This window comes from Ambystoma mexicanum, chromosome 11 (assembly GCF_040938575.1).
Source record: "Ambystoma mexicanum isolate Mex_15411 chromosome 11, UKY_AmexF1_1, whole genome shotgun sequence".
In the NCBI taxonomy this organism is placed as follows: Eukaryota; Metazoa; Chordata; class Amphibia; order Caudata; family Ambystomatidae; genus Ambystoma; species Ambystoma mexicanum.
This window is the reverse complement of record NC_090934.1, coordinates 307,467,173-307,480,198: the sequence shown is the minus strand read 5'-3', so window position 1 is coordinate 307,480,198 and position 13,026 is coordinate 307,467,173. Positions and strand designations below refer to the sequence as shown.

General features: G+C 43.5%; 1 protein-coding gene across 16 annotated transcripts in view; it reads left to right on the top strand.

Moving 5' to 3' along the window:
- PUM1 (pumilio RNA binding family member 1) overlaps positions 1-13,026 on the top strand; it is a 1,312,543-nt gene that overhangs the window by 73,286 nt on the left and 1,226,231 nt on the right. For all 16 annotated transcript variants that reach the window (XM_069623037.1, XM_069623034.1, XM_069623036.1 and 13 more), the window contains exon 2: positions 7,772-8,142. In XM_069623037.1, coding sequence (XP_069479138.1) covers positions 7,783-8,142 — 360 coding nt within the window. In that variant the 5' untranslated portion in view covers positions 7,772-7,782. The remainder of the gene's footprint in view (positions 1-7,771; positions 8,143-13,026) is intronic.

Sequence of the window (13,026 nt, the reverse complement as noted above, 5' to 3'; positions counted from 1 at the left end):
TCCTGGTGATCTAAATCTAGTTAGCAAAAGTATTTGTGCCCATGTTGTGCACTCCTGGTTGTGCGCTGGAGGTTCCAGATTTAAACAGCGAGCACAGGTTGACTGGGTGAAGTCGAGCTGAAGGGAGTGTGCTGAACGTCATTAAATCTCAAAGATCATATTCTAGGTATCCTAAAGTGCTACAAACATCTGCAAAGCATACGCATTTGGTGAAAACCTGTGACAGAAGGGAATACACAACAAATATGAATACCACAAATGGCAGTACAGCCATCAATTTTAGAAGTGTACAGCTAGAATAAAAGGGGAAATGATGCAAGAATTTACTGGCTTTCCCTCCGTATTTCAATTACACTGCCAGATCTGCCTGAGTGATGGGGAGAAGCACTGTATTATGGGTAGATGTTTGAAGGGCGAATCGGACGAGGTGTCTTCTGGCCTATTTCATATGGTTTTATTGCTCCACAAGGACTTGTTTTGGAATTGGCCACCAAACCGAAGGGCCTGACCCCTCTTCAGCACACGTGCAGGGAATGGTTAACTCCTTTAGTCTGAAAAAAATACTCTAGCTCCAAACTCTGCCACCTTTTGCAGTTGATTCCATAGAATACATGAAATATGTTTTTTAGACTTAAGATATTCATTGTAGAGTACGCAGCTGTGGTGTCCCTGCTGTACTGCAACTGGAAGGACCTGCGAGATTGTTAGAAATGTTCCACTACAACACAAGGCATAAATTGGTTTTCGAGAATTGATTAGCAGAACTGGCTGATTAAAATGTGTTTTATTAGCAAACAGACCCATTTGATTAGCAATTTTGTAATGTTAATGGCATCAAAGGTTATATGTACACAAGACATGAAATGAGCAACAATGCAGCGATTTTGCATGCCGCAGAAATAAGACATTAGTGAGAGGAGTCGGGCTTTGCAAATTCTTTAATCTTCAGCTAGACCTGCAGGCCAGGTGACTTAGTTTACCTATTTAAACTAAAAGAAATGCACTCGACCCATAGCAACTGAGGACACATTTTAAATCGGATTTCTGTAAAATTGTACATGTCACAGCACTACAAATCCACTTTGTTTGGCACACTGCTGCTGCCCAGAGGCCAGCAATGCATAGTGTAACTTATTAGACATTTACAGCAAAGTAAATGTTAAATTAACCATTCAAACCTCTCTTGTAACTGCTACTCACCAATCAAACAATCTACTCGCCCAGTGCTCCAGATAGGATTTTGAAGTGGTATTTTACTTGATATTTTTTTGAAGTTGGGAGTGAAATGTTTTTTTAGGGAGTAAAAACGTAAGTCTACTTCCCTATAGGAGTATTTTATAAACTAGTAAATATTTTACTGGATTTTTTTTGTGTAAAAATCAGTTTGCTCCTAGTTATTCATGCACATTAAAAGATGCATGTTTACTACTTCTAATCGGGCAGTAATGTGGTACTACGTGCACTGCTGGTCCAAACAAATCCATGGAGCTATGCGAGTGAAAGCAGTGGCACAAGATCCTAAGTTTTGCTGGTTGTATTTGTACTCCCTATTTTTATTTTGTTGGTAGTATTTAACTATTTCTAGGGAGTAAAAGTGACTGACTGATACACCCCTTATCTGTAGGGCTGTACTCTACTATGCAAGTGGGCGAAAAGAGTTTGCGAGCCATGGATGAGTGTCTGTAAAATGTAAAAGGTTGGCTGCATGAATGGACACAAATACATAGATATGATTACAAAAAGGCTCTGAAAACAAGTTTGGTCAGTTGTCTCCTGTGGGTGGTAATAAATAATAAAATCAAAATCACGAAACTAAGCGAACTCTGGAGGCTAAATAGTGTTTGGTATTGCAGTATATCTGTATATGTACAGATTGGATGGAACTATTGAAGACTACTTTGCATAAGCATCTAGTTTGATTTGTGTATTGATTATGTAAGAGGAAAAAAGACAAAGCATAGTGGATTGTGTAGCAGGCAGAGTACTGGGCAAACTAGGTGAAATATTGTAGTTTGTTATAAACCAACAGGGTGACAATATAGAATGTCAAGGAGTATGGGTTCTCATGGGTTGAGCACCAGTTGTAGGTTACAGAACTAGGTTTGCCATCAAAAGCATTTGATCGTGTACATTTTCAAAAGAGATCACTCGTCAATATGCTGCATCTTCCCCAACAAAATGAAATCTAGTTGACTGACATTTACATACACTAACCTAAACTTTAAGCATGGAGATGATGCCAATGCTGTAATTATGCATTATGTAACCACTTACATTTTAGGAATGGAATTGCATGGCTGTCGTTTAAAAAAAAAAAAATATATATATATATATATATATAAAGTCTTTGCCAGACAGAATATAGAAAGCTTAATAAAAGTATCATCCCGATTACTTCTGGATTTGTAGTTATTTGAAAAAGAAATACATTCTTGCCTAGAACTCCCACTCTGTCATGATTCCTGCCTCATGTCCCCAGCCCTCCAAGATGTCAGGCTGGAGCCAGGCCACGATCACCTACATGGCCCTCAAGGGCCTCTCCATCCCTTCAAAGACCCACTTGGAGTCGGATTTGGCGCTTGTGGCACCAGACTCACTCACTCCCATAGGATAACATTAGGGATTGGACTTGTAGTGCATTGATGGGGACAAGATGGATGCCCCCACATATTTCGGTTCCCAGAACTGCATGTGCAGTTTAGTCTTTTGGGTGTGGTTCAGCCCAGAGACACCTGGGATACCCAGAGACTATTTAAGCCACGTCCAGGCTGAGAAACATGCTTTGTGTTTTCTGCACCTGCAGCGTGACACTCGCCGTGTTCGGATCGGTCTCCAGTAGGCCTGCATCTTTCTTCTGCGCTCAGCTCCTGCAAGAACACCGTTAGGAACTGCCTTACCTTGCGGCGCTTCTGCCCATTATTCATCGCTTCTTCTGTTCTGCGGGCATCTTCGGCGGTGTCATTCCCATCTCGGCACGCCGCTTCCTAAAGGAAAAGAAAAAGGCATTAGTAAGCATTCAGCAAATCTTCGCTTATTTTTAAAGACTGTACGAGCTTCAAACGCTTACCTGAATCCCGGCCGCTCTGGGGGAACTCTGTCTCGAACTTCTCATCCATCTGCAAGAGGGAAAAGACTCCAGGTTAGCGTGGAAAAATCTAGAGGTGCCGCATACCGCACTTACTCACTGCATTTCTTCTTCATAACCAGCATCCACGCTGAAAACGTTGCAGTACCTAAAAGACATAGAAAAAGAACTCCGGTTCAATATAAATACGAAAGGGTCGCATCGCGCACCGCGCACACTCGCCTTCAGCACTACTCATCTCAGCAGCAGTCGCTATCCCCGGACGCTGGCCATCTAAGGAGGGAAAGGAACGAAGTTGGAGAACTGTTCAAGACTCATTATACTTACCTGTCGGACTCTTGCCAGTGAAGTAACTAGGCAGCAACGAGCCTGCATCAATCAACGCGCCCCTGTGCTGAAAGGTGGACGGAGAGCACACTTTCCAAGAAAACAAGGCCCAGTCGACTCCAGGGAAGGGTTCAAGGTCGTAAGAGGTCAGAACAGGCTGAGTGATGTCCTTGTGGATACCAGGTGAGCGTTACACACATGCCTTTGGCACTCGAGTGGAGGAGATGATTTCTGTTGAACTTTCTCCCTATTGGCACTTTAAGTGAACAGAGAAGAGGCAAAAGAGAGCACAGAGGGAAAGATGAATACAGGGCGAGCTGTGCTTTCATTGAAGAGGGGAACTTCAATAGATAACTTTGCTGTACAAGTGTCTTATTTCATTAGCAAACCTACAGAATTGCATAGCAAATTGCTATGCAACACTGCTTAGTTTATGCCTTGCAACAACTTACTGTGCCCTCTTTGGCAACCTATGGAACATGTAATCATTAAAGTTGCGTTTTTGAACTCGTGCAGGTTTTGTTATGCTGTGACTGGGTTTGTCATTTTAAAGTTTTAAGGGGATGGTTCTGAAATTGCAAAGTCAATTTATTTTATTGCCCAATGCTGCATATCCATTGCAGCTTAATTCGTGGACTGTACCGACAATATGTACTTGATAATTCTTCACTGTTTGTTAAAACTTATGTCTTTATCATGTTGTGGGTATTCAGATTATTCATATTGTGCTGTTTTTGGGACTTTTGGTGTGAAGGTCTCACGAGGTTTTATGCCAACTATCTGTTCAAATCTTTAGATTTTCTCTTAGGAATCTGAGGTGGGAAATAAAGTACCAATTGCAAACCGTTTTGACTATGACCAAGCAAAGTCTTGTTAACGTGTTAAAATTGGATTAGCACTCCTCAAAATTGTAAAAGTAATTCGCTTGCACAAGGTCTCAAAGTTTTCTATGGCAGATTTCCCCCTCCACTCATGTACTTTGCTGGCTTTGTTTTGAAGACGCCACCGAAGCGTTTTACTTCAGTACTCCTTTGTCCAATTCCCTTTCCTCCATACTTTCATACTCTGTTCTATGGGATTGCACTGGAGTCTATTAATGCGTTGCTTCGGGCCCCGTCCTTCAATCCGTTAATTGCAGAGGTCAACTTCGCAAAGCATTTTAGGGGGGTGGAGCTTGGGTGTCTACGGTAAGCAACTTTTACTTACTACTTTACCTCCCATCCCTATTCCATACTTCTGGGAGAATCACAAGCATTTATTGTTCGCTTGTTAGGCGCTTATACAGGCAGTAAAATACTGTTTCAAAGCACCCACAGGGCAAAGGGAGAGAACAAGAGGGTGAAACACATTTAAAAGCACAATATTTAAAAGCAGTGGAGGGGGAGAAAAAGGACAACCCTACCATGCCTTGAGTATCCAGAACATGCAAGGACGAGGGCAGAGGGGTGGGTAAGTGCTGGGGTGTCTCAGCTCGTGGGCTAGCCACAAATGAAGTGCGTGATCTGGCGAATGCTACATGGCCAGGAGCCGCCATAGGTGTGAGTGTGAACCTCCAGGCTGGAAGTTGTCAAGTGCTAGGGGGTAGACGGGAGCTGGGGCTATTGGGTGTTGGAGGTCAGGGACCCAGCGGATGCATAAGGCCACAGGCCACCAATCGCAGCAACTGTGGGCTTAGCAGAGGAGAGAAGGGAAGGAGGAGGTAGAGGAAAGTGTTGAGCTTCCGGAATTTAAGAAAGTCCTGCTCAAGACGAAGGGGAGGCTGTTACATAGGAGGGAGCCAGCTGAGGAAAGCGATGGATCATTTACCCTCTGTTTGGCAAAATGTTCTACACACAAGGAGTTGGTGCCAGAGTAACGTAGTGGTCTAAATGGAGAGTATTTAGTAAGATAAAGTTGAAGATAGTGCGGTCCCCGGGCCCAGACAGCCTTGTGGATGATGCAGAGGGATTTGAATTTAATCTGTGCAGCAATTGGGAGCCAGTGGAGACTTTCTAGGGCAGAAGAGATGCAATCCCTGGGATTAAGGCCAAGGAAAGGTCTTGCTGCCCTATTCTGGATTATCTTGAGGGGTCGCACAGTGAAAAAAGGTAGCTTCATGTGGAGGCTATTGCAATAGTCCAGCCTAGAGAGAACCAGGGGTCTAGTAACATTGAGCCTCTGGGGGGAAAGTGAGAACAGGGAGAATTCCTGTGAGGCAGAGATCGTTGGTGATGCACCATGACTGGATGGCAGATAGGCATTCAGGAATGATGGAAGGTGCAAGAGGGTCGGCAGAAAGTTTGAAAAACATAGCACTGAAGTTGGTGGGGGCAAAAGGAGGAGATGAGGCGTGCAAGCTGAGCAAGGTAGATGTTAATGAGCCAGTGGGAGAGGATCTAACCCTGGTGGACACCACATGTGGGAAAGGAAGGAGAGAAGTTGCCCAGGATGGCTTGGGGAAGTTTAGAAAGATGTGGGCTAGTCCTGTGCCCGTTCCAAGATACCAAGGGTATCGTGGAGCCTTTGAGGATGGAATGGTTGACTCTGTGAAAGGCAGAGGAGAGATCGAGAAGGATGAGGACAGCTGTGTAGTTGTAGTACAGAGATGCAAGCAGTCCGTCTACCTGTGGTTCGAAGGTCCTATTTACATCTCCGGTGAAGAGCTGTCTCCGCACTGCTTGTCCAAATTGGCATCCGCCCATGTCCATACAATAGTGCTTGTTAAAGGCAGAGGGAGAGGCACACATGGCAGGCTGTGCAATGGAATCCCAGGGTACACGCCTTTTTGAAAAGCCACTAAAGTAGTCTTGGCCTTCACCAGGTGTGCTAGATGGCCTGTGTGTTGAGGACGCAGTCGCCAGAAAAATTGATTAAAAGGAACTCTGGACTAGGCATACAGTTGCCACTACAGTGCCTAACTTTTCCTGTTAGATTTGATGAAATCCACTTAATTGGTGTACTTTTTTTTCTAAGGACAGTCATTTGGATATAGGGCCAGTTTTTGTATTTCTTTTTATAAATCCTCCCATTTTAACTAGAAGTACCTTCACTTAATGCTTTTTATATTTGCCTAAATGTGGTTTGTAATACATTGGTAGTGTGCTGTAATAGATGTGTACAATTGATGATGCTTTAACAGATAGACTTTCAGTGCATACAAACGTGTGGCATCCTTTATCATAGCACTGCAGGGTTCGACATTGAGGGCAGTTGGTAGCTATTTAGCTCCTGCTTGTAGCCTAGAAACGCCTGGTTAGCTTGACCCCAACATCTACCTGGAGCTACTTTTGGCTCCCCAGGTCAACTGATGCAAAACAAACACAACTATGTGACTCCTTGGGACACATCTATACAACATTTTAAGCATAAGGGGTCATAAATAATGGACACAATGTCACGTTTTCATTTTATGTGGAAGTTAGATTTGCGGCATGCTATGCACTAGCTCCTTGTTCTGTTCCCCAGTGGTAGCTCTTGGTCGCTGGTTAATGCTGGATATACAGGAGCTGCTCTTGGCTCCTGCTTATCCAATCTTAATTTCGATTCCTGCACACTAACGTTGGTATTCTGGCAGAGGCTGCCCTTTGAGAGAAGAGTGCATTCCTACTGTGAGGAGTTTGGAAGCATGGCGGGTTCAGCATTAAGGGACTAAGTGCTTCTGATGGTCGGTTCGCTTTACGGGAGGCAGCTGGAGCACAAATGAATGTGGTAGTCGAGCTGAACAAGTAGTAGCCATCCGTGTAAGATCTAGGAACAGTTACATGTGTATTGGCTAACTGCAGAGCTAAATAAATTGATTGTGCAAGGTTATGGGAGCTGGGTAGGCAGAGACTCCTTAAAAGCAGATAATATGCTAGTGCAAAATTCTTTCACCGCATTGTCTTGGATCCGTTGATGGGATGGCATGCTGGGAGCTTTGTGAGAATGTGGATGGTATGGGAACTCAACAAGGTTGCATCATGAGTGAGCAAGTGCTTGGAAGTCAGTGGTTTTGGGCAAAGACCACTCGAACATAACTAAACGGGTCAATGAGTTTAATCCAACCAGTCCAGGTGTCTACTGGATCTTTTATTCTGGGTACAACACCCAATGCTTTTGAGTCCAGTGCTGACGGTTTAGGAATTCAGAATCACGATTCGCAAAGTGTGCAAGATCTCTTCGACTTGAGTTTTATTTTTTTTATTTTTTGGGTGTATGAGTGGATGAACCTCTGATACTGTCCTCAAATTCGCACAGTCTAACGTTTTAAATCTAAAAATACATCAAAATTAAACTACTCCTTGCTGCACAGTGATGTTACTTCTGCAAGTAAGACTTGGTGTGGCCTTTGCCTTTAGAAAAAGTCTTAATACTAAAGTGGCTCCCTCTTCTGTTTTTTAGGTGTTGGTGGAATGAGCGTTGCATGTGTTTTGAAGAGAAAAGCAGTGCTTTGGCAGGACTCCTTCAGCCCCCACCTGAAACCGCATACCCACGGCACAGCTAGTCCAAACATGCCTGTTGTATTGACATCTGGATCCGGGGCGCAGCCACAGCAACAGCCAGCTCCAAATCAGGCATTAGCAGCGGGGCAACACTCCAGTCCTGTCCCTGGATCAATAGGAGTCGCTGGTCGCTCCCAAGACGACGCCATGGTGGATTACTTCTTTCAGAGGCAGCATGGTGAGCAGCTCGGAGGAGGAAGCGGCGGAGGAGGATACAATAACAGCAAACATCGCTGGCCAACTGGGGACAACATTCATGCAGAACACCAGGTAGGAATGGCCTAACTAGTGCATTATAGCGGGGGCTGTGAAATACCCTGTTCCTTATTGATAAGTATTTGCAATGGTTCTCACTGCTTTGTAGTGATGTTTTAAGTCTTTAGCTGTTGACTTAATTGATTGCAAAAGATCTCCTGATGAAACCTCACTGTAGGCACGTGCACATTATGGTCAGTATGATTACATTTTAAAATTGACTTAATTTCAGTTCACGTTGTGCCAGGGCAGTAACACTTTATCATATTTAAAGCCTTGCACCTCTCGTATGGCTGGTTTAAATAACCTGCTTTGTTGACTCGTTCTAAAAGAATTTGTTTGGATTTAGCTGGCTTCAGGGATGGTTAGGAGGTATCTTCGTAGGCCTCGGAATGAAATGACGAATGCTTTGTATGATAGTTTAATTACCTCTTCTTTTAACGTATTCTCTGCCTTCTTGGGTCCCCACTGCATGAATTCCAAAACAGTTAGTCGGAGCATTTGTATTTTATTTATTTGTATAGTGCACTAGGCCCAAGGGCAACCAGGCGCATATCTTAAGGCACAGGGTACAAAAAATGCCATTGATACAGTTACAGGCAAGGATAAATTCACAAGTGCATATCTTAGGCACAGCGGTACAAAAGTGGCATAGATGCAGGTATAGGCAAAACATTTTAGATTCTCGAGCAAAGGTGCCAGTAGTACGGGAGTGGAACAGGTGGCTTAGGCTGGTAGTAAGTGGGGTGTAGAGGCTAGCCAAAGCTTGGCTTTGTGTTTGAAAAGCGAGGCGGAAGGGAGGGTTCTAATGGACAGTGGCAAGGAGTTCCAGAGCTTGGACGCGAGAACTGGGAAGCTGACGCCTCCGGCAGTCTGCAGGTTGTATTTCGGTTTGGTAAGCGATTGTGCTTGGGCAGATCTTAGAGTCCGTGAGGGAATGTATTGAGAGAAGTGGGAAGTTAAGTAGGTAGGAGCCTGGTTGTTGACACATTTGTGAGTGTCAGGGATTTGAGCGAAATTCTTTGGGCCACAGAGCCAATGTATGCTCTTCCTGGTGTCGGAGATGTGTGCCGACCTAGGAATGGCGAGGGCTGCTCTGATGGCACAGTTTTGGGCGGTCTGTAGTTTTTTGAGGTTGCGTTGGTAAGTGCCTTGATAAAATGCATTGCAGCAATCAAGTTTGGACATAACCAACGTCCTGGCGAGAGTTATGCCGTTCTGGGTATAGAGGAATGGGCGGCAGGCTGTAATCGGCTTACAGGTGTAGGCCAAGGGAGCGGCGACTGCATTTGTTTGTCAGTTGAGGGACAGTGGAATCAAGGTAGATACCTAAAGTTTTGGTCTCTTTAGCCACTTTGATGGAGTTACCATCAATGTTGAAGGTGCTGAAGGACGGGTCAAGCTTGCTGAGTCTTTGTTTGGTGCCGAGGATGAGGAGCTTTGTCTCGTCATCATTGAGACAGAGCTTGTGATGTGCCATCCATGCTTGGACGACTTGGTATACATCGTTCAAAGCTTTGGCGTCTGCGGTGTAGTCACCAGTAATGGGGATGAGTATCTGGGTGTCTTCCGCGTAGTTAATGTAGGTGACACCCAGACAGTCAAGCATATCGAACAACGGTTTGACGAAAACATTATAGAGCGTAGGAGATACGCACGACCCTTGAGGAACTCGAGTGTCTATGCAAGGGGGGGGGATGGGGAGGTTAGTGGGGATAGGATGAGAGGATAGGTTTAGAACCAGGAGTTACTGGCGTCTGTGTTTTGCATGTTGCAGTTTGTACGAGAGGCCTCGTGCATTGTAACCGTATGAGTGAAATTCACTGCCTCGGGTGTGTGGTGTTTTGTGTTGGTGTTTTGTGTTGTGTGGGTTAAGGTAGATTTGGTCATGCGCACTGGTTGGGTTCCATAGGGGATCCAGAGTCACGAGTGGCCGTAGCGTAAGCTAATCCAGTATCTTGGTGTTTAGTTGTCTGATGGTTTTATGGACTATGTGGGTGGTTCACTGTCTGTGTGCTTCAGCATCTAATGATGCTGGGTGTGAACATAGTATTGATTATCTGTGTAGTGTGGCTAGTCTAGGGTCTGGTTTAGTGACGTCAGTTATGTTGGAGGAGCAGAAAGGGGAACATGCGTTAGTAAGTCTGTCAGTGTGTTGGAGCCTCTGGCATGGCTCTTTGGTTGCTGCTTGACGCTATCTAGCCAGGTTATCGTTTATGTATAATCTAATTTTTCCAGTGATTGCCAATGTCCCCCAGCAGCCACCCTCCATTAAGGTGAACAGAGCTGGCGACTATGAAAAGTGTTCCACGGGAAATGATTGGTCAAGATTGTGGAAAGCAGTACTGTGCTTGTAGGTAATCTTGAGCATTAATTAAAGTGCAGGACGCGTTGTTCCCGTTTGCAAAGCTGCATTTGAAATTAGTAAGGGTTTAAGGTAGCTCCAGTGGGTGAGTTTTGGATTATGGCACTGCCCTTTTATACGTCTGGGTATAGTATTCTTGAATATCTGCCGTGTGATTAGAAAATTAATCTGTTTGCAAAAAGATATATTTTTTTAATGAGCATGTTGCTCAAGAAGCTTGGTTTCTTTCTATTCTTAGCCTTTTAGACCAGCCGCTTTTATCTTGCACCATATATTTGATTAGTTTGGTATTGGTCTGAAAAATGCAATACCTTGAATACTGATTTCAAGAATGTTATTTGTATAGCATCTAACAGCTGTTATGACCTTGAAGCGCTTTAGGTTGTCTGAGCACGCATGATCAACTGTGCATTGCAGGAGAAGGATCCTTGCATGATCGTATAAGTTATGGTTGCAACAGCATGGTTTTTGGTAGCGATGACTGCAACTGTTACATTATATTTGAGTACATGTGTTGAATGCCGAATTTGGTACGAGGGACTCCCCACCTAATAGTGGGATGCTGCAGTAGGTGTTGCGAACTGTATTTATATCGCCAGCGCAACTTGCTGCATTTGAGAACAATGTCACACCTTGATGTTTTAATAAAAGTGCTGTCTTTTTTTTTGCTTGGTCAAACTGTTTCCATTGGAGTTTAGACTGATGCGTTTAATTGGAGCCTGCTTTGGTCCTTTCCCAGTCATTAAAACTAATGGGGGTGGAATTGTCATCGTGTTTATTACTTTAGATCTTTGCGCAAAAGTTTTCAGTACAGAGGCCCCATCTCGCAGGAAGACCAGGCCCTTACGCTGGAATGTTCATTATCCCATAAAGTCCCCTTTGAGGTTTTAAGACTATTAGCATATTGTATAACAATATCGCTTTTGGAGTCCTGGTAGTGGGGCATAAAACGTTATTTCAATAGTGGGTAAAGGGATTAAACAAAACATTTGACAATTCAATGTGTTTGTGTATTTTATTGTGAGCTTAGTTGAAAAAACGTGCTTTAGATATGTCCAAGAAAACCGTTCCTCTATAAGAAAGTGAGCCTATGTTTCCATGTTTTAGCATTTTTGCTTTAAAATGGAGGTTGCAGGTCGTGTTGAAGGCTCAGTGAAAAAAGATCCTCCCAGAGTCCTGTTGAAAAATCTTGTTTGGGAATTGCATAGCAGTTTCTTGAATTTAGAGGAATGCGGTGTGCGGTTTCTCGCTCCTTTCTAGAATATTTGGAATACAGTCAATAGTTACTGACTGCATTACAAGTATTCTAATTGGCTGAGAGGAGGTCCGTAATGAGAACCTATGCTAATGGCTAACGACTCGTCCCCAAGTTGAGAAGAGGCAAAACAGACGGTCGTTCTTTATCCCATGCAATAATTACCCCACTACTGTCAGAAAATGGTAATGGCAGTATAGGTAGTGGAGTTGTGGTGGTGAAGAAAAAAACAATTTCAATAGTGGGTAAAGTACATGTACAAAATGTGTTGGTAAATAAAATGCGGTTTTATTTTGTAGTACTTAAATCACAAGGATGTCTTTATAAGGTAAACACTTGTAAATGGGTGAAGTAATGTTGGAGTTCGCTGAGCCAGCTAACCTTAAGATTGATTATACTTATACTTCCTTGAGATTGAAAAATCACTATAGATCTGTTGGTACCTACTGTCTGCAAACAGATGGGGGGGAAAAACTGGAACACCCAAACAGTTTAAACTGAACCAGTTCAGCCAAGCTTTCAATTGGTGTATAGAGCAGTGGTTTCCCTACTACAGTGCACTCAGTAGTTCTGACCATTGAAAAATAGAAACCAAGTCGTCATGCCATGAAAGCATGGTTTATTATAATGTGGACATGCACAAACCAAGCGGAATCCCTGCTCTACACACTTTGATTGTAGGCTTGGTTGAACTGGAACGATTTACCATGAGCCTACATTTGGTGTAACGTAAAAGTGGCTTCTCTGTGAAAGCATTTTCCAGGTTTAATCTTTCACTTACGTGTGTTAAATTAGATGTTAGCTGGCACGTTGAAGTTGCAGTGAAAGATATTCTGATAGGGGGAGTCTTGTTCAAATTAATCTTGCTGTGAAATTGTGTGGTTACTTGAATGCAGAGCAGTGTTTTCTGTCATCTGTCTGCTTTGTTGTCTCGGATTCTGAGATCGTAATTCTCTGGCTGAAGCCAAGCACAAGTTATTGCCATCCTGAATTCGGAGCATTCTTATTGGTTCAGGACAATGACTTGGTGCTAGAAGTTTCACTGTCATTAATGAGCCTAATAACCTCTTTTCCTATGACACGTTGAAAAATATGAAAATGTATCAAAGATGAAGCCAAGAAAAAATATGCTTTTAACTTGTTAACTTGAACATTTAACTTCTGCTTGGTTCAAATAACTGGATATGGAGGATATGCCTTTTTAATGTTTTCTGCCAATTGTTTGTTTGTATAGTAGGCCATTCGGTATGTAGTGCAGGTATTGGATAGCATAATGGCA